Source organism: Mirounga angustirostris, unplaced genomic scaffold, assembly GCF_029215605.1.
Source record: "Mirounga angustirostris isolate CCGP_5_RB_7025 unplaced genomic scaffold, mMirAng1.0.hap1 SCAF_1, whole genome shotgun sequence".
NCBI classification, from domain to species: domain Eukaryota; kingdom Metazoa; phylum Chordata; class Mammalia; order Carnivora; family Phocidae; genus Mirounga; species Mirounga angustirostris.
In genome coordinates, this window is record NW_026991709.1 from 128,638,640 (window position 1) to 128,660,863 (window position 22,224).

The 22,224-nt window shown below is 37.2% G+C and overlaps 1 protein-coding gene across 11 annotated transcripts in view; it reads left to right on the forward strand.

Annotated features, from left to right (window-relative positions):
* Nucleotides 1-1,174: 1,174 nt before the first annotated feature.
* PIK3R4 (phosphoinositide-3-kinase regulatory subunit 4) overlaps nt 1,175-22,224 on the forward strand; it is an 82,477-nt gene continuing 61,427 nt past the window's right edge. For 2 of the 11 annotated variants that reach the window (XR_010410574.1, XR_010410575.1), the window contains exons 1-6: nt 1,176-1,720; nt 2,525-3,304; nt 10,947-11,080; nt 12,857-13,439; nt 17,540-17,674; nt 19,577-19,798. Coding sequence is in view for 9 of the 11 variants with exons in the window: in XM_064588076.1 (XP_064444146.1) it covers nt 2,572-3,304; nt 10,947-11,080; nt 12,857-13,439; nt 17,540-17,674; nt 19,577-19,798 (1,807 nt within the window). In the remaining 2 variants the exon portion in view is untranslated. Of the gene's footprint in view, nt 1,721-2,524; nt 3,305-10,946; nt 11,081-12,856; nt 13,440-17,539; nt 17,675-19,576; nt 19,799-22,224 lie in introns of all 11 variants that reach the window. The other 9 variants (XM_064588076.1, XM_064588021.1, XM_064588025.1 and 6 more) reach the window with 9 other exon arrangements.

Genomic DNA, 22,224 nt, shown 5'->3' on the forward strand with positions numbered 1-22,224 from the left:
GGATTGCTATAATCAAAAAGATAGAAACTAACAACAGTAAATGACCATATGGAGAAAATGGAACCCTCCTACATTGCTGGTAGGAATGTAAAATGGTGCAGTAACTTTAAAAAAAGTTTGGCAGCTTATCAATCTGTTAAACATAGAGCTACCATATGATTCCATAATTTCATTCCTATATGCTTACCCTAGAGAAATAACACATGGCCACACGAAGCCTTCTACAGGAATGTTCATACAGCATTATTCATAATAACCAAAAAGTAGACACAACGCACCAAATGTCCACCAACTAATGAATGGTTAAACAAAATGTGGAATCTTTATACAATAGAATATTTGGCAATAAAAAGAAATTTAAGTATTGATACAAGTTACAGCAGAGATAATCCTCAAAAACATGTGAGGTGAAAACAGTCAATCAAAAAACTACATATTATATACCATGTATATGAAATATCCAGGATAGGCAAGTCTATAGAAACAGAATATGGATTAGTAATTACCTAGGGCTGGGACGGGGAGGAGAAAGGGAGAGAATAGGAGTGACTGCTTATGATTACAAAATTTTGGGGGGGGGGGTAATGAAAATGTTCCAAAATTAAATTATAGAGATGATTGAACCACTCTGTAAATATATAAAAAGCCATTGGTTTGTATGTTTTATTTTATTTTTTAAAGATTTTTTATTATTCATTTGAGACACAGAGTGAGAGAGAGAGCATGAGCAGGGAGGGGGAGAGGCAGAGGGAGAAGCAGGCTTCCCGCTGAGCAGGGAGCCCGACGGGGGGCTCGATCCCGGGACCCCGGATCATGACCTGGGCGGAGGCAGACGCCCAACCATCTGAGCCACCCAGGCGCCCGAGTTGTATGTTTTAAACAGGTGCACTTTATAGTATGTAAATTCTATCTCTAATAAAGCTCTTAAAAAAATTCAACTTGTGATATATTAACTTTCCTAAATAAACCTGTGAATTCTCTTAAAGAACTCTGTTCTGGGGATGTCAGAAGCCGCAGAGTTTAGGGAACGAAAAAGACCAGGATGGGAAATAAATTGACAGAACATTTTATTTTCCTCCTCCAGGTGCTTCGAATGAGGCCACGCCCTTTCTTCGTTCCCTAGCAACCGACTCCCTAGCCACTAGCTCTCTTTCTCGAGCCTTACTCTGTCGTCACTTCCGCTCTGCGACAGGAAGCGAGGTCAGAGCCGGCAGCTTTCCCGGGAGTTTGGCGTTTACTGGTCTGCTTCCGCTGAAGAAGTGGTTCTTTCCCTGCAACGTCCCGCTCTATGCCAAGTCCCACCTGCCCGCCTGCTGGTGAGGCTCTGGAGGAGTCTAGAGGGCTTCGAGGGTCCAGAGATCCGCGCGAGAGGAAGGTGAGGCCCGGGAACGCATGGCTCCCAGGGCAGAGTAGGGGACTGGCGGGGGCAACTCTTGGGGTATATGTGGCATCCCTTCAGCTTGGCTTCGTTTATCTACTGCGGCACCGAGAGCTTTTCACTTCTCGCCTGCGGACCACCTTGGTTTCTGGAAATTGGGACTTTTCGGCCTCCCTCCCCCAACGTCCCACCTCCTGCCTTTGAAAGAAGACCCCTCATACGGAAGGCTCGCCCAGGGCTCGCCTGGCTGCTGACTCCCAATCCCGCGCAGACCCTGAAGTGATCCGTCATGACCTCAGTGTGAGCTAGTGACCAACTTGTGACACTTTCCGGAGTCCTAGGGTAAATGTTTATCCGTGCGCATGGTCGTGTGTGTATGAGTGTCCTTTATTTCCTGCAGATTATGAGCTAGGAGAATCCTGGGCTGTGTTTGGCCAGTGTGTGTTTTGGCTTTTCTTTAACTTCTCTGCCAGTGTTTTTTCCTTGTTCTTGCACATCAAACAACTTCATGCCGCCTGTTAGGTGGTAGGAATTAGCACACTGGAATTCCAGCACACTGGAATTAGGCTGGAAGCGCCCAGGAGTTACTGATTTTTTTTTTTTTTTTTTGGATCTTAGCTTGATCTTTGAGGAGTTCAGTGACCTGTTTGATTTAGGGCGATTTTTAGTCAGTTTTAAGTGTTTATGTTTAATTATTATCACTTTTTATTTTTAAGTTTTTAATGTGTTTGTGTCTTACATCCAAGACCACAGGTTCTTCTTGGACAGAGACTGTCATATAGTACTGTTGTGACCCTCATAGCCCCAAGCACAATGCTGAACACATATAAAGGCTCATTAATTTTTAAATTTAAATGGCAGAAAATACACATTCTAACATTTTCAACTTAATATTGAAGGGGTCTATTTAAAGATAGTTCAGCTCCTGGAAAGGAAAACATAAAACAAGGTCTTTTTAGATAAATGTGTTTAAAATTTAGAGGCTGCCTAGAAGACTAGATACAGTGGTTTCAGTAGAAGAGAAATATGGTGCATCTGTCTTTTAGGAAGAGAACACAAATAATGGTGTTTCATTGCTTGTATCTTTTCTTCTCCTCCTCCTCCTCCTCCTTCTTTTTATTTTATTTTGTCTTTTTTTTTTTAAAGTAGGTGTTGTATCCTGACTTACAGACCCAGAGGTGCTTGCTGCCATTATGGGAAATCAGCTTGCTGGCATTGCTCCTTCCCAGATCCTTTCTGTGGAGAGTTATTTCTCAGACATCCATGACTTTGAATATGATAAGAGCCTGGGAAGTACTCGGTTTTTTAAAGTTGCTCGAGCGAAGCACCGAGAAGGCCTGGTGGTTGTGAAGGTCTTTGCAATTCAGGATCCCACATTGCCTTTAACCAGCTATAAACAAGAGCTGGAGGAACTGAAAATCAGGCTTCATTCTGCACAGAACTGTCTACCTTTTCAGAAAGCAGTAGAAAAAGCATCTGAGAAAGCAGCCATGCTCTTTAGGCAGTATGTGCGAGACAACCTCTATGATCGCATCAGTACCCGTCCATTCTTAAATAACATTGAGAAGCGTTGGATTGCTTTCCAGATCCTAACAGCGGTGGACCAAGCACACAAATCTGGAGTCCGTCATGGGGACATCAAGACTGAGAATGTAATGGTCACCAGTTGGAATTGGGTCCTTCTAACTGATTTCGCCAGTTTTAAGCCCACTTATCTTCCAGAGGACAACCCAGCGGATTTCAACTATTTCTTTGACACTTCTAGGAGGAGAACTTGCTATATTGCTCCTGAACGTTTTGTCGATGGTGGATTGTTTGCTACTGAGTTAGAATATATGAGAGATCCTTCAACTCCACTTGTAGACTTACACAGTAATCAGAGAACAAGAGGAGAGTTGAAGAGGGCAATGGATATCTTTTCAGCAGGTATTCGGATTGGTCAAATTTGCCAAGGGGGGATGTGCATATATTTTAACTCTGGAACATTGAAATGTAGCTTTTAGAAAATCCCGTATGTTGAGAAATTATTTTCTTGGTATCTCATACGCTATTCAGATAGATACAGCAGTTTTTCTTTGGACATGTTTAATTGCCTAGGAAATACAGAGTGGTTCATTTATTCAAATATTTAAAAAATATTTGAATTCTTCTGTATGTATCAGGCATGTCTTTTTTTTTTTTTTTAAAGTGAACTCTACCCCCAATGTGGTGCTCAAACTCATGACTCATGATCAAGAGTCACATGCTCTACCCACTGAGCCAGCCAGGTACCCCAAGGCACTGTCTTAAGTGCTGGAGGTGGATGGACAGTTATGTCCCTCTTTTCTTTTTCTTTTTTTTGTAATGTCCCTCTTTTCAAGGTGTTTACATTTAATGGGGAGATAGATATGATATTGAAAGAGGACATTTCAATGCAGAGTGATTTGCTGTGGGGGTGATAAGCACAGGGTGCTGTTATAGGAGTATAGAAATATTTAAATTAATCTTAATGGTACGGGTAGAGAGGCAGTATCAGGAAAGGCCTCTTTATTGGAAAGATCATACAAGTTTTTTAAAGATTTATTTATTTTAGAGAGAGTGCTCGCTTGTGTGTGCACGAGTTGGGGGAGGGGCAGAGGGAGAGGATCTTCAAGCCAGCTCTCCCGCTGGGCAGGGAGCTTGACGCTGGGCTTGATCTCAAGACCCAAGAGATCATGACTTGAACTGAAACCAAGAGTCAGACGCTTAACTGACTGAGCCCCTGGAAGGATGATTTTTTTTTTTTTTTTAAAGATTTTAATTATTTGAGAGAGAGCACAAGAAGGGGTAGGGTCAGAGGAAGAAGCAGACTCCCTGCTGAGCAGGGAGCCTGATGCGGGACTCGATCCCAGGACTCTGGGATCATGACCTGGGCCGAAGGCAGTCGTTTGACCAGCTGAGCCACCCAGGCACCCTGGAAGGATGATTTTTAAACGGAACTAAAAGATGATTGGGAGCTAGCTATGGCAAGGATAGCTTGTTTCAGGCAGAGTGTTGCTTATACAAAGACTTGAACACCAGAGCATGAGGCACTGATTTATTAGGACACTTAAAGTAGTTTACTATATCTGGAACATAAGAGTGTAGAGTGTGAGGTAAGCAAGCCCCAGATCAGAAAGGGTCTGGCGTGCCCGTGCTATTCTACGGGGGCATTATCAGGTAAGTATTTTAGATAAACCCTGTAGCATGGAGAGTAGATTGCAGGAGAACTACCTTGGAGAGGGGAAAACTAGCTAGAAGTAAACTGCCGTAGTCCAGATAAGACGTGACCCTGACAAGCTTAAAGTTGTGATAGAATTGGAGAGGGAGTGGAAAAAAGAATACTTCAGAGATAGGTAGAATTGTTAGGACTTGGTGATTGATTGGTAGGTGAAGTCAAGAGCACTCCTTTCACCCCGGGTTGGGAAATTGGGTGGATTGGCAATGATGGTCACTGACATAGGAGAAATAGGAGGATGAACAGGTAAGGGGGATGGGAAGATGATGAAGTCTCATTAGATATGTTGAGTTGAAGGTGTCTGGGGGATATCCAGGAGAAGAAGTACAATAGGCAGGGGCGCCTGGGTGGCTCAGTCGTCAAGCGTCTGCCTTCGGCTCAGGTCATGATCCCAGGGTCCTGGGATCGAGCCCCGCATCGGGCTCCCTGGTCTGCAGGAAGCCTGCTTCTCCCTCTCTCACTCCCCCGCTTGTGTTCCTGCTCTCGCTAACTCTCTCTCGTGTCAAATAAATAAATAAAATCTTTAAAAAAAAAAAAAAAAGTACAATAGGCAGTTGCTTATAAAGGTTTGGTGCATAGAGATTTGGGATGGAGGTGGAGATTTGGTAGTTACCAGGAAATAGGTAGTAATTGTAGCCAGTGAGGGTTTGTAGAAAAGTGATTCTTAAGCTTTTTTGGGATCCCCTTAAAGATTTTGTTGAAATCAAGGGCCTCCTTCTCTAGAAGAAAGTACCATGCATTAATATACATTATTTCACATACACACACCACTTGAAGCCAGGCCATGGATTCTAGATTCTTTATGAACTTTTGGGAAGAGAAATGGGCTGAAAATGGTATCCTGAGGAATACCATGTGAACTCTGTATGTATCAGTGCCATTTTTCATGAATTTTGCAAAGGTTGGGTTTAATCTGTCCACTGCAAAGAAAACGTAAATTGAACGGTATTTTAGATTACTTAGGAAAAGTAACGTAATTAATGAAGAAGTGTATTTCATTGAGGGTAATGAACAAGAATTGTTACACAGGTTTGTAACCTCTTTTGGTCCATTCAGCTTACTAATCTGTGTCCTGAGATAATACTGAAGGGTGTTTTTTGATAAGCTTAAGAATTAGCTTCCAGGCTGTGAATATAACAAGATTAGAAATGTAATTCATCAGAGTCCCAACTTTATTGATCAGTGAATTTATCAAAATTTTTGGCAAACCATTTTTACTTTTAAAATTCCTTTAGCTTAGAAATGTGATCACTTTAATCTTGGGACCATTTATAGGCTTTTTTTTTTTTTTTTTTAACTGAGGTATAATTGACATATAACATTACATCCTTGTGACTTATTTTATAACTGGAAGTTTGTTAGAGTTTTAAAATTTCAAGGGTCAATGAAAAGTTTATATTTATCCTTTCTGTGTGCATTATAGTTCCGTAAACTTACTCAGCATTTGTTTTTCTAGACTAAGAGTCCTATACTCTATTGGCTGAAGATAGGCCCTTTAAATTTTTTGAAAGAGGTGGGTGGGATATGTCCACTTTGTACTGCTCCTAAGATTTGATGTAGGCTCTTTGGGTTTTGAATGTTACTTTTCTCCATCTTGATGCACATCCATGGTTCGTGGCTGCTAGTATTGGGGAGGGGTATATATTCTCTGTCTCTGGTCATATAAGTGGGCAGAACCCTTTTCCTGGAGATCTTTCATTCATTTGCTTGACAAATATTTGAGTATTATCTGTCTACTATATATGAGACACTGTGTTGTGTACATGTTGGGAGTACAGCTCTGAACAAGACTGACAAAGTTTTTGCCCTTAAGGAGCTTATGTTCTAGGCAAGTAGAAAGAGAATAAAAAAGTAAACAAGTTAATTTTCGTTAAGTGATAAGTGCTGTGACGGAGTTATGACTTTTAAGTGTTATGACAGAGGTTGGTAGGAGACGACTTTAGATAGAATGGTCAGAGAAGACCTCCTGTATGAGAAGGTAACATTTGAGCTGATATCTGAATTATAAGGACTTAGTGTTGATGAAGACACCTTGAACAATTTGTTCCATAGGGAAATACTGCCTAATAACGCCTTTTCCAGAACAACATTCTAAAAGTTGCCAGAAAAAAGGCCTATATTCACCTCTGTATTAGTTTGCTAGGCTGCCATGACAAAATATCTCAGACTTGGTAGCTTAAACAAAAATTTATTTTCCCTCCGTTCTAGAGGCTGGAAGTCCAAGATCAAGGTGCCAGCAGGAGTGATTTCTCCTGAAGCCACTCTCTTTGGGTTGCAGATGGCCACCTTCTCATGGTGTACTCATAAGGCCTCTTCCTTGGTGCCCCTTCTTACAAGGACACCAGTCATAATGGACTTAGGACCTTATTTAACTTCAGTTACCTTTTTAAAGACCCTGTCACCTGTATTTAGTCAGGTTAAAGGTACTGGGTGTTAGGGCTTAAATATATGAATTTTGGGGAGGTGGGGAGACACAACTCAGTCCATAACAATCCCCATTTTGTTGTAAAGAGTCAAATGTAGCTATGTTTCTTTCTGACTTTTTACTTGGAAATTATTTCAAACTTAGAATACTTTAAAAACTTGCAGAAGAGAATCCCCAGATTCACTTGGTTAACATTTTGCTCCACTTGCTTTATCACCTGTACATTTTTTTTGCGCCCCGCCCCACCCCCCATGATTGCCCCCTGATTAAGTTTCATACATCATGGCTCTTTACTTCTAAATACTTCAGTATATATCCTAAGATCCTATTCTCTTACATAACACTTACATAATTGTATGTTGCAGTTATCAACTGCAGCAAATTTAACATTGATAAAATAATTTACAATTTTAATTCTAATTTTGTTTTTGACCCAATAATGTCCCTTACAGCATTTGAACTGCTCCAGGATGGGACCCAGTCTGGGGTTTGGTATTGCATTTAGTTGTCATGTCTCTTTAGCTTCCTTTTCATTCTTAGCTTCATAGCCATTTTTTGTCATCATGACATTGACATTTTTTGAATACTACCTCTCTCCTTAAATTTTTAAAAATTATTTTTATACTTTTTATTTTAAATGATAGATGTTGCAAAAATAGTGAAGAGTGCTTCTCCCAGCTTCCCCACTAGTGATATCTTATATGACCAGTACCACCTCAAAGTCTGGAATTGACATTGGAGCATTACTGTTAACTAGGTATAGACCTTATTCAGTTTTCACTGGCTTTTACCTGCATTGTGTGTTTGTGTGTGCTCATGCATGTGCTCATGCACCTCACTCCACCCCTTTGTTTTTTCATAGGATGTACCTCATTTAGGGTTTGATTTTTCCTTTTGATTAGATTCGGATTATTCATTCTCAGTATACTGTATATGTGATGATGCATCTTCACAGTATCACATCTAGAGACAAATGATGTTTGTTGGTGATGTTAATTTTGATCACCTGGTCAAGGTCTTGCCTGATTCTCCCCTCTCTAGTTACCTTTTGTTTTTTTAATCCCTTGCAACTAATAAGCAGCCTGTGGGAAGAAACTTAAAGACCATGCAAATACAAAAATATGCAAATAGAGGCCAGTCATCACAACTTCCTTCTTGATTTGGCATCCATTGCTGATTCTTGCCTGACCCAGTCTTTGATTGTAAATGATGATTTTCCAACTCTAGTACTTCCGCCACATTCACCAGTGGGCCCTCGGCATTCTGGCATACTCAAGTGTCCTCTCTTTCCCCTCGTTTTTTTTTTTAAATTATTGGTATGGACTTACTAATTCCTGCACCCAGTTTGCCGGTATTTTTTGGAGGGTTTTTGTGTCTATATTCATCAGGAATATTGGTCTGTAGTTTTCTTTTCTTGTAATGTCTTCGTTTGGTTTGGTACCAGGGTAATTTTGAATGAGTTGGAAAGTGTTACCTTTTCTCCTGTTTCTTTGGGACAATTTGTGAAGGATGGTTAAGTATTTTAACATTTGATAGACTGTGAAGCCTCTGTTAAGGCATCTTGTCTTAGGCTTTTCTTTTGTGGAATGTCTATTATTAATCCAATTTCTTTACTTATAAGGTCTATTGAGATTTTGTTTCTTTTTAAATTAGCTTTGGTAATCTGTATCTTTCCAGGAATCTGTCCATTTTATTTAGGTTATCTAATTTGTTGGCATACAATTGTTCAAAATATAGTTCTTTTTCATTTCTGCAAGGTTGGTAGTGTGTCTCCTTTTTCATACCTTATTTTAGTAGTTTGAGACATCTATCTTTTTAGTAGGAGTCTGTCAGTTTTGTTGAGCTTTTCAAAGCACTAACCTTAGATTTTGTTGATGCTCTCTATTGTGTTCTATTCTGTTTCACAAATTTCCATACCAGTCTTTATTATTCCTTTCCTTCTGTTTGCTTTGGTTTTTGTTTACTTTTCTTGTTTCTTAAGGTTATGGTTAGGTTATTGTCCTGCACTCTTTTACAATATAGGTGTTTATAGTTAACACATTTCCTCTAAACACTGTCCTAGTTGCATCCCATATGTTTTGTATGTTGTGTTTTCATTTTCATTCATCGCAAAGTATTTTTCTCATTTCCCTTTGATACATTGATTATTTAGGAATGTGTTGTTTAATTTCTACACATTTGTGAATTTTTCAGGCTTTCTTCTGTTATTGATCTCTTATTCCATTGTGGTTTGAAGGACATGATTTGTATAATTTCAGTCCTTTTAAACTTACTGAGGCTTGTTTTATGGCCTAGCATATGGTCTAACCTGGAGAGTGTTCCATGTGTACCTGCGAAGAATTTGTATTCCTCTATTGTTGGGTGGAGTGTTCTTTTGATGTCTGTGTTAGATCCAGTTGGTTTGTAGGGTTGGTCCGGTCTTCTATTTTCCTTCTTGCTTATGGTATTTTTAATAGCTATTTTAAGTCTTTTATTCTAAAACTTGACACAAATAGGTAGAGATTAATTTAAGAACTTTATTGAGTGTTTATTATGTGTCAGGAACTGTTTAGTTCCTGGAAATTTTTTAGTGAGCAAAATAGGTGAAAATCCCTTCCTGAAAATCCCTTATAGAGTGTAAAGTGGAGTTTACACTCTAGTGGGTATACAAGATGGTAAAGAAAATAAATCCGTAATATATTTAATTTGGCAATTGGTGCTGTGGGGAAAAACAGCAGGGAAAGGGAAAAGGGAACATGCCAGGCAAGAAGTATGGGGTAGTTGTGGTGGTGGGGCTTGCAATTTTAAACTGGTTAGTTTACTTACTGCTAATATTCTAAATGACATTTGATGAAGGACCTGAAGGAGGTGGAGGTATAAGTCAGGGGGACATTTTGGGGAGTGCCATTCTAGGTAGAGAGACCAGCAGATGCAGATGCTGTGAACTAAGGTTATTTAAGGATCTTTTTAAGACTTGTGAAATATAGGAGTGCCTGGGTGGCTCAGTTGGTTGAGTGTTTGACTCTTGATTTCAGCTCACGTCATGATCTCAGAGTCATGAGATCGAGCCCCACATGGGGTTCCACATTGAGTCTGGAACCTGCTTAAGATTCTTTCCCTCTGCCACTGCCCCCCCCCCCCCCCCCCCCCCCCGCCCAATCCCACATGCACCTACACTCTTTCTCTTTCTGTCTTAGAAAAAAAAAGACTTGTGAAATGCAGGTCATATACTGATTCAGTGAAACTGGTTTGTCCTTTTTGGAATGTGGATAGATTTTTTTTATTCCTTGTTTGAAGATTATGTAAGTGCATAATGATTGGGTTATCTTTCCTTCCCTTTCTAGTCTTATACCTGTACTTTGTAACACTCCTCACGTTTGTTCACTGGTTTATTTTATCTGTCTTCCTAGAATGAAAGCTTCATGAGGGCAAGGATTTTATCTATTATATGCACTGCTAGTGTCTAGTGTCTAGTAGACACCTAATAACTTTTTGTTTGATGGTGAATAAATGAGTTGTCAGATATGAATTCTCAGTTCCTTATGAACTTAATGTCTAGAATAAGTCCATATTTTAAAAAAAATCATTATTCCTTGTGACTTGTAATCTGTCTGTAAATATATGTATGTATATATTATATACAAACATTCATTTTAAATTTGAGAACGAGGAAGTAATTTCATTTGATTTTTCTTTTTTAGGATGGAGAAATATTCACTGGGCTTCTTTTGACTTTACACTGAAACTGATGATAAGGCAATAGACATTTTCCTGTCTTGCTTGATCGTAGTTGTATGTTGTGTTAAAATTTTTAATTCAGTTTACTTAGGGATTTTCATTTTGAGTTTTGCAAATTCTCTGAATTCTTGATCTGTATTAAAGATACCTTGTATTGCATTTTTAATGGATTTATATTTGTTATTTTCCAGGTTGTGTTATAGCTGAGCTTTTTACAGAAGGTGTACCACTGTTTGATCTCTCTCAACTTCTGGCTTATAGAAATGGACAGTTTTTCCCGGAACAAGTGCTAAATAAAATTGAAGATCGCAGTATCAGAGAATTGGTAACTATGCTACAAGTATTCTCCACTAGGTTTTAATAGAATTGTGTTCTCACTTTTGCATTAGACAGCTCTCTGGAATTTTATGAATTTGGAACAAAGCAATAAAGCCCCATAGACAATTACGAACAGCCTATTTTTATTTACTTTGTTAGGGAGAAGTGTATAATACTTTACCTCTTTTCAGGCACAGAGCTCATTTGACTAAATTTTATATGTATATAAACCATGCATAATGTTACACACACACACACACACACACACGCACGTCTTCAGCTCTGCTTTGGATAGATTTGGGAGGAAGTAAAGAGGTGCCTGAGGGTTAGAGATGTTGTCCAGGATAGAGCTTGCTAGTAAGAAATGAAGACATATATCTAAAACGAAAGAGACAGGAAACATTAACTTGAATATAATACAGTAGTATAGGGCCATTTCATATAGAAACACCTAGCTTGGTATGTCTCTCTTGAGGCTGTTCTGGAAAGGAAGGCTATAGAATCACTAATTAGTATAGCAGAACAGATATAAAGAATTCTGTGGGAGGTCACATAAGCCATATATCCACCTTACTGTTTGAGGGGATCTTTATTAAGTCCATCAATACAGTAACTGATGGCTTATAATGATGATAACTCTCAGTCATAGAAAGTTATAGTATATTAAAATATTCTGTTTTAATTTCTCTTACAAATGGCAAGTATTAAAAAATAAGATGTTTTAGAGGAAGCCAGTTTAGCTCATGTTCAGTGAACCGTGCACTGGATTAGGAGTTGGTATACCTGGCTGTTCTGTCTTTGGGTATGGCACTCATCTGTCATGTTACATTGGCTAAGTGACTTCATGAGTTTGGGCCTGCATTTTCTTAACTATGAAAGGAGTGAATCTGACGAATCTTTAAGGCTTAATCTGAATGTAAAAGGAATTCTATTTAAGTCACTTTTCCTGATATTTATAGTTCATTTGATTCCTTGCAAGTTCAATGCTAGGTGCCTATTTAGAATATACATAGAAAGCTCTAACTAGATATATTTTTATGATATTTTAAGTACTTAAATAATGACTGATTCACTGAAGATCTAGGAAAAATTAAGCTGTGCTCTGTATATTGAAAGAAAATTATTTCCCTAAGATGTCAGAAAAGATGATAAATTCAAATTAGGTATATCATTTCTAGGGTTTGTAGGAGTTAACATCTCTTATACACTTGAGAAGTTTAAACCACTGATTCCCTTTTTGACTAGATCCTAGAACTACACTTAAACCATGTAGTCCCTTGGACTTGGGGTATTAAGACTCTAAATCATAACTGAGATATGTAAATAAATTATAGTGGTTCTCTGATTCTTTTCAGAATCGTGTGTAATTTTATATGTAAAAATGTGTATACAGTTTTGTTCTGGAGAAAATCCCATTGTTTTCCTCAAATTCTCAGTGGTATTACCCCACTCAAAAATGTTTAAGAATCCTTGAGTTGTGGGCAGCAATGTATTACTCCCCTGTCTTAATAAATGGGAATGCTGAACAGGGTATATCTCCCTTTGTGTCTGGGCCATCTGTAATACATTACTATATAATTCCTTGTTGCTCTGTAGGATAGTAGTAGAGTCACATATTACTTGTAGTCCGGTTCTGAAAGTCGTTTGAAAGGCAAAGATTGAGAAGAGTCAGAGTTACCTCAGAAATTCTTTATGTCATGTTTAAGTTGCCCTTGTAGCTTTCATCTGATTTAATCTGCTGTTCTCAAATCTATTTTTTACTCCTTTTCTCCCCTTGGTGTAGGTAACTCAGATGATTCATCGTGAGCCAGATAAACGTTTAGGGGCAGAAGATTACCTAAAGCAGCAGCGTGGCAATGCCTTTCCTGAAATATTTTACACATTCCTTCAGCCCTACATGGCCCAGTTTGCCAAGGAAACATTTCTTTCTGCAGATGAGCGCATTCTGGTTATACGGAAGGATTTGGCCAACATAATTCACAATCTTTGTGGACATGATCTGCCAGAAAAAGCAGAAGGAGAGCCTAAGGAAAATGGGCTGGTTATCTTGGTGTCTGTTATAACGTCCTGTCTGCAGACCCTTAAATACTGTGATTCCAAACTTGCTGCTTTGGAACTTATTTTGCATTTGGCCCCAAGATTAAGTGTAGAAATTCTTTTGGATCGTATTACTCCATATCTTTTGCATTTCAGCAATGACTCTGTTCCTAGAGTGAGGGCTGAGGCCTTGAGGACGTTGACCAAAGTTCTTGCTCTTGTCAAAGAGGTTCCTCGCAATGATGTCAATATCTATCCGGAATATATTCTGCCAGGCATAGCCCATTTAGCCCAAGATGATGCTACTATTGTTAGACTAGCCTATGCTGGTAAGAGTTTATTGTCCAAGTAATAGCTGCTCATATATTTTTTTTTTTTAAAGATTTTATTTAATTGACAGAGAGAGACAGCGTGAGAGGGAACACAAGCAGGGGGAGTGGGAGAGGCAGAAGCAGGCTTCCGGCCAAGCAGGGAGCCTGATGTGGGGCTCGATCCCAGGACCCTGGGATCATGACCTGAGCCGAAGGCAGTCACTTAACCAACTTAGCCACCCAGGTGCCCCTAGCTGCTCATATTTTTGAAGTTAGTGACTATAATACCTCTTGTTTCTCTTATTTGGGAATTCCAAGAGTGAATTATAGTCCTTGAACTATTTGTGTACATTTTAATAATTTTTGTAGTTAATCTGTTCCTGGGACTCAACTTTTGATTGTACTCATTTTTGAAGTGATCAGAATTATAAAGTGAAAAATACGTAATATAGAATTCTATGATTTTACTTGGTATACTACATTTAATTTGGAGTGAGACTAATGTTTACAAGTATGTTCTGACTTAGTGTCTTTAGGCCTTTATGAAGTTTCTCTGAACAGATATGCTAGTTTGAATATCACCTGTAGGATACAAGTCTATTGCCATTCAAAAAGATGAATTTTGCTGGATAATTTGGTGTTGAAAGGTTAGCCTATTACCAGATTTTAAGGTCCTTTTAGTTACTATAGTGCTTAAGGTGTGTGGCTTCTTTGTGATGAGGTTATAACACATCCACCTGTTTTATTTGTAATTCTTACTCATAAAATTCATGTTCTTAGCTCCCCAAATTAATTCTGCATACTAATTTTTGCATGAAAGATGTCACTGAAACATTAACACAATTCATAATTTATTTTTAATATAATCTGGAAATCACAGATTCTGTTTTGGTCTTTGTAAATAGTACATAAAGTGTGGTGATGATATTGTCACTTTTTTGAAAGGTACTTGCTAGGTTTATTAAATTTACTATTTGCCTGTCATTTTAATGGAACATATGAAAAATGGTTTTTGGACTCTGGCCTTATCTCTAGGTACACCCACAAAGTGGTGGTTGTTGGGATTTTTATTTTCCCTTATACGTATATTTTTATTTATATTTATCCATTGCCTATTATTTATGGTTTCTGGTTTCCGTAACTGTATAGGTATACATGTTAGGCCTAGAAAATTCAGGATTTCTTTAAGAAAGGTACATTTGAGTTTATAATTTGTAGCATAGCATATTTATAATTCACTTGGCAAACATAATTAAACCAGAAAAATCAATAAAAGTTTATAGGTTTTAAAAACAAGCTGTATCTTTCTTTAGAGTTTTATTACCTACTGTTGGTCTTAGTTTGTTCTCAGTTGTGTTAAATGGGTAAGGTTCTGATGTGTAGGTGCTATATTAACATTGTGACAGTCAATTACTAATAGGGATAGCAGAAAAATAATAACTACTATTTATTGAAAAACCTGTGTCAGAGCATCTGCTGCTCAAGGTTGCAAGGATTTGTTGCAAGAGATATATAAATTTTAAGATAGATTTCAGATTCTAAGATATATGGATTCTAAGATCTGTATATCTTTTGCAACCAGTCCTTGCAACAACCTTGAGCAATAGATGTTATATTACGTTCATTTTACAAGTGAGGAAATTGGGAATGGGAGAGGCTAAACAATATGACCTAAATGTATCTGGTCTCACTCTTTCTCAGTTCTCAGAGCTGCTGTCTATACCTTGACTCTGAAGCAACTCTTCTTTTCTTTGGTCTTCTGGGTCTTTATGGTGAGAGTCTATGGTAACCCAGGGTCAGTGCTGGTACCTTGCAGTGTCCCTTCATCGTGGCTTAGTGCATGATAAAGCTGTCTTTTTTTCAGTAGAGCCAGAAGTCTATTTGAACTTTTATGGTTAAGTATAATTAAACCACACACGTCAGTAATCCTAAAAGTTTAAAATCAATTTTTAAATGTCTTTTACGGTATTCTTTTTAGACTCAGAGGTGGTATAGATTTGTATCTTGTGTAAACTTTCAAGTGTGTTGTGGTGTATGAACTTAAATGGGGAAAGAGGCATAGATCTACTCAGATTTTAGAAGTACCCAGGAAAGTAAGAGACTTTTCCTAATAAAGATACATCCATTAAAGTGGGGACATTCATCTAGAATTTGACTTATTATCAGAGGATGGCCCAAACTCTCCCATCTTTAGGGTGAGCTTGCATTACAGGTATTCACGTACAGTACGCACTACAGTAACTAAAAGGACCTTAAAATCTGGTAATAGGCTAACCTTTCAACACCAAATTATCCAGCAAAATTCATCTTTTTGAATGGCAATAGACTTGTATCCTACAGTTGATATTCAAACTAGCATATCTGTTCAGAGAAACTTCATAAAGACCTAAAGACACTAAGTCAGAACATACTTGTAAACATTAGTCTCACTCCAAATTAAATGTAGTGATCCTTTGGGTACTTAGAGGTAAATTTTTGTTCTTCAGAACAATGTTGAACCTGTTGGGGGTTCGGAGGGGGTGGGACTCCAAGATAAAAGTAATCACTACATTTGATAGTCTCAGCAATCTCAACTCTTGTGAGATGCACCTCAATTGTAGTCGTGTTAAAAATTAAGGAAAAAGTGAGTCTGAGAATTGATTAAGGTAGTTAATTAAGCTCTATGTTCAGTGCTGTTTATTGCTAAGGAAAAGAGTGCAGTCTTCTGGTACAGTCATATGTTAAGACGCACAGAAGTGGGAGGGAAAGAAGGATAGAGATACAGGCATAAATAAAAAATGGAAGGGAGAAGAAAGTGTAAGCAGATCTGATAGCAAATGTGACAGCAGAAATTAGATATTTTCACAGTGGTAAGGAATATCAGACAGTCTTAGGAGATTATAGAGAAAGGAGAAAATACAACTGCAGAAACATGGCAATACTTTGGTTCATTAAGAAATTCAGAGTATCACAAGGAAAGCAATCTAATAATGGTTGATTCAGTTTAGTAATAGCTCTTTGAGGTAGATGTGACTTATGTATGTGTGAAACATACTCATATGTTAAGCAGCCACCTAGTAAGTGTCAGGGGCTGAGATTTGAGACGGGTCTGTGATTCTGAAGCCCAGCTTAGCCTGTTATTTTATTTATTTATTTTTTTAAAGATTTTATTTATTTGTCAGAGAGAGTGAGAGAGAGAGGCGGGCAGAGGGAGATGCAGGCTCCCTGCTGAGCAAGGAGCCTGATGCGGGACTTGATCCCAGGACCCTGGGATCATGACCTGAGCCGAAGGCAGACACCCTACTGACAGAGCCACCCAGGCATCTCAGCCTGTTATTTTAATGTGAATGTTTCTCTGTTGGTCTAATGTATATCTCTCACCTGTTAAGATACTGTTTGTAGGTCTCTGTAGAAGGATTAAGCTTTTCCCTCAGTAGATTTGAATGCTATATTTTGGGATATTTTGTATTTTTTTCCCAGTCTTATTGAGATATAATTGACCTATATTACTGTATAAGTTTAAGGTGTAAAGTATAATGGTTTGACTTACATATATTCTAAAATGATTACCACAAGTTTAGTTGGCTTCCATCCTCTCATATAGGTACAATGAAAAGAAGCAAAAACAGAAAAAAGTTTTTTTCTTTGTGATGAGAACTCTTAGAATTTGCTCTCTTAACTTTCATATATGTCATTATAGCAGAGTTAACTGTAGTGTTTATGCTGTACATTTTTGTATTTTTAACAAGTTTATGTTTCATTATTAAAACTGTTAGTTGTAGGGGCGTTTGGGTGGCTCAGTTGGTTAAGTGTCTGCCTTTGGCTCAGGTCATGATCCCAGAGTCCTGGGATCGAACCCCACATCCTGCTTCATGCTCAGTGGGGAGTCAGCTTCTCCCTCCGCTCATCACCCACTTGTGCTCTCTCTCTCATAAATAGATAAAATATTTAAAAAACTGTTAGTTGTAGATTATGAGATTAGTTACCAAAAATCTGATTAGGTTAAATGCTAAATCGAGAAGTCCTACTTTTCCTCCTTAGTTTTAAGATTATTATTTATATGTATAAAGACAGGAGGGGAAAGTTATAAACACTACAAGGATTTAAGATTATAATAATAAATTTTCCCTTTTTTGTAGAAAACATAGCTCTGCTGGCTGAAACAGCTTTGAGATTCCTGGAATTAGTACAGTTAAAAAATCTCAATATGGAAAATGACCCAAATAGTGAAGAAATAGATGAAGTTACGCATCCCAATGGCAATTACGACACAGGTAATATGATTTTCTCTTCCAGATTTCTTATTATTTGGAATGAATTACTAATGTGGACTTGAAGGAAACTATCATTATAATTTTCATGTAAGATGAAAGAATACCATATATATATATATGGTGTGTGTTTCCTATATATGTATATATATGTGTATATATATATATGTATATATATAGGAAAGGTACCTGGTGTTTCATTGTTCTCTCTACTCTGTATACACTGTATACCAGATACACTGTTACCTAACCAGAAAATGATTAGCTTGTTGCCACAGATTCTAAGTTCAGTTGTTTTTCAGCCACAATTGATTTGTGTCAATAGTAAAGCTAGCTGAATTGTATAATTCTTACAAGATGAAAGAAAAAAACATTGACAACGTCATAGCTAAAGCATCTAAGCCTTTTCTCCTTATGTGAGTGTACTTTGAGTATCCTCAATCATAAACTGTGTTTATGTTGTACTATCTGTGATTATGGATCAAACCCCACACCTTTTGCTTTAAATGAACAGATGTGATGGTAAACTCTTTGAGGTCAAAGTTTCTGTCTTAAGTTTCTTTACATACAAACAACTCTTAGCAGGCTTTTAATTAATGTTTATTGAGTTAAAGATTTAGAAGTAAAAATAATACACTTAGATCTGTTCTAGGATATTTCTAGTTCAGGAAAACTAGAGAAATCTAGTTTTAGATTTTTATGCTATACACAACAGTAATGGCTTTATTACTTATTAGAAGGGCATCATATTTAGCATATATTCTCTGCAGTTGAAGACAGTGGAATAATTTTGAACTTATAGAAGAATGTATCAGAAGGGAAATCCTCGCTTTTTTCATGGAATTACTTAGAAAATGATACTGTCCTACATTCTATAACCATGTAATTGGATGTTTATAGATAATGAAGTTAGGTGTTAAACCTTTTTTGGAGTTGATCTAAAGTTTGTCTTAATGCGAAGATAGTATTTTGCATATCAGACCACCTTTTCTCTTGAAAGTGGCTGCACCAGGAGTGGCCTCTGCCCTCATTCATTAAGCCAACAGATAATTGTTAAACATAAGCTCCGCATTAAGCAATTATGTGCCTGCTCTAAGCCCTAGAAATATAGTGGTGAATAAGACCGAAAAGATCCTCCTGTTGAGCTTACATTTTAGAAGGGAAAGGAAAAAAGGAGGGCGTGTAGGAGATAAAGTCAGAGAAGAAGGTGGTGGCCTTATCATGTAAAGCCTTGACAGGATTTGCAGTATATTTTCTGCTTTCTAAAAATTTAATAAACTGACCTTAAAAATGCTTTCTAAAAGTATTAAATTGTACCATCAGTTTATATCCTTAACAAGTCTAGTATTTTAAGTCCTTGATCAAGTTGATTTTATTGGTGGCAGTATGATCTTTTTGGTATTATCCCATAGTTTTTCTCCTTGAGCCTCAAAAACAGATCTGTTTAATTAATGAGTTGGTAACCATGCTTGTGGCATATGCTTATCAGGGTGTTGTTCTTCAGTTTTTTTTTAAGATTTTATTTATTTACTTGATGGAGAGAGACACAGCGAGAGAGGGAACACAAGCAGGGGGAGTGGGAGAGGGAGAAGCAGGGCTCCCGCAGAGCAGGGAACCCGATGGGGGGCTCGATCCCAGAACCCTGGGATCATGACCTGAGCCGAAGGCAGATGCTTAACGACTGAGCCACCCAGGCGCCCCTGTTCTTCAGTTAATATTTTGGTTTCTCATCTATCCTTCAGAGCTTTGAACAGTGGAAAAACTTAGTGGTTATAGACTTTTTATAGTGACTTCTCTAATTGTTCTTTTTCCTCCAAGGAGTAAGAAAGAAGCCTATGTCTATATCTTGGGGGAAGAAAACTGATCCTATCTTTATTTTATTTTATTTTATTTTATTTTTTTTAGAGCTGCAAGCCTTACATGAAATGGTCCAACAGAAAGTTGTCACTTTGCTAAGTGACCCTGAAAATATTGTGAAACAAACCTTGATGGAAAATGGAATAACACGGCTGTGCGTATTCTTTGGACGTCAGAAAGCCAATGATGTTTTATTGTCTCACATGATCACTTTCCTAAATGATAAGAATGATTGGCATCTTCGTGGAGCTTTTTTTGATAGTATAGTTGGTATGTTTTACCATTTGTTTTAAAATATATCTTTAAGATTTTGAATTGTTCTCTCAAATAGTACTTCTGTGAGGTCTGAAAGATAGGTGACAAGACTACCAATTTCATTAATAATGAAATGAGCTCCTAGTGTTTCTGTCTTTATGCTGCTTTTGGATGATAAAAATATCTTAGCTAATCAAGGGATTGGTTAATTAAATTGTGATTCACTCATATGAAGGAATATCATGTGGTCATTAAAAACAATGTTTTAAAAGAATATTTAATGACCTGGGAAAGTACCATGAAATACTCTTAAAGTGACCAAAGTATTGGTTCTATAAGGTAATATAAACAAATATGTTTATAAAGAAGTCTGGAATATACTAAGATTTATATAGTGATTATCTCTGGGGCTGGGATTGTAGGTGATTATTTATGTTTTTGATATTTGTCAAATTTTTTATAGTAAACATGCATCAGAAAGTAACTTACAATCAGAAAATAACAGTTAAGCTACAAGTGTGAATGAAAATCAATTTAATTAGGCAGAAAATTACAGCTTGCAGGCTATGCTTTGTGTAAACGGAAAATGTGAAAAATTAGTTTTTTTCTACTTTTTTCAAAGTGTTAATTTTTTATTTTGTTCATTTGTTTTTCAGATTCCACATATAAGTGTAATCATATGGTATTTGTCTTTCTCTGATTTTTTTTCACTTAGCATAATACCCTCTAGATCCATCCATGTTGTTGCAAATGGCAAGATCTCATTCTTTTTTTGTGGCTAAGTAATACTCCATTGTATAGATATACCACATCTTCTTTACCATTCATCTATTGACGGATACTTGGTTTGTTTCCATGTCTTGGTTATTGTAAATAATGCTGCAATAAACATAGGGGTACATATATTTTTTCAAATTAGAGTTTTTATTTTCTTTTAGGTAAATACCCAGTCGTGGAATTACTGGATCATATAGTATTTCTCTTAATTTTTTAAGGAACCTCTATACCATTCTCTGCGGTGGCTACACCAATTTACATTTCCACCAACAGGGTACAAGGATTCCTTTTTCTTTACATCCTCACCAACACTTGATGTTTCTTGTGTTTTTGATTCTAGCCATTTTGACAGGTATAAGGTCATTGTGGTTTTGATTTCCATTTTCCTGATGATTAGTGATGTTGAACATCTTTTCATGTATCTGTTGGCCATCTGCATGTTGTCTTTGGTAAAATGTCTGTTTAGGTCCTCTGCCCAGTTTTTTAATCAGATTATTTATTTGGGTGTTGAGTTGTAGAAGTTCTTTATACATGGTGGATATTAACTCCTTGTAAGATACATCATTTGTAAATACTTTCTACCATTCAGTAAATTACCTTTTAGTTTTGTTGATGGTTTCCTTCACTGCAGAAGCTTTTGATTTTGGTGTAGTCCCAATTGTTTATTTTTGCTTTTGTTTCTTTTGCTTGAGGTGACCTATCTAGAACATGTTTCTATGGCCTGCATCTAAGAAATTACTGCCCATGTTTTCTTCTTGGAATTTTATGGTTTCATGTTTTACATTTAGGTCTTTAATCCATTTTGAGTTTATTTTGGTGTATGGTTTAAGAAAGTGGTTCAGTTTCATTCTTTGCATGTAGCTGTCCAGGTTTCCCAGCACCGTTTATTGAAGACACTGACTTTTCCCATTGTATATGCTTGCCTCCTTTGTCATAGGTTAATTGACCACATAGGTGTGGATTTTTTTTCTGGGCCCTTTATCCTGTTTCATTGATTTGTGTGTCTGTTTTTGTGCCAGTACCATACTGTTTTGATTACTACAAGTTTGCAGTATATCTTGAAATCTGGGATTGTGATAGCTCCAGCTTTGTTCTTCTTTCTCAAGATTGCTTTGGCTATTTGGGGTCTTTTGTGATTCTATACAAATTTTAATATTATTCTGGTTTTGTGTAAAATGTTGGCATTTTGATAGGGATTGCATTGAATTTGTAGATTGCTTTGGGTGGTATGGACATTTTAACAATATTTTTCCAACCCATGAGCGTACAGTATCTTTCCATTTGTATCATCTTCCAGTTTCTTTCATCAATGTTTTATGGTTTCCAAAATCCAGTTTTTCACCTCCATGGTTAAATTTATTCCTACACATTTTATTCTTTTCAGTGCAATTGCAGATAGAACTGTTTTCTTACTTTCTCTTTCTGCTGCTTTGTTACTAGTGTGTAGAATGGCAAGATTTCTGTGTATTTTGTATCCTGCAACTTTACTGAATTTATTTATTTTAATAGTGTTTTGGTGAAGTCTTTAGAGCTTACTGTATATAGAATCATGTTATCTGCAAATAGTGACAGTTTTACTTATTCCTTACCAATTTGGATACCTTTTATTTCTTTTCATGTCCAATTGCTGCAGCTTAGACTTCCATTACTATGTTGAATAAAAG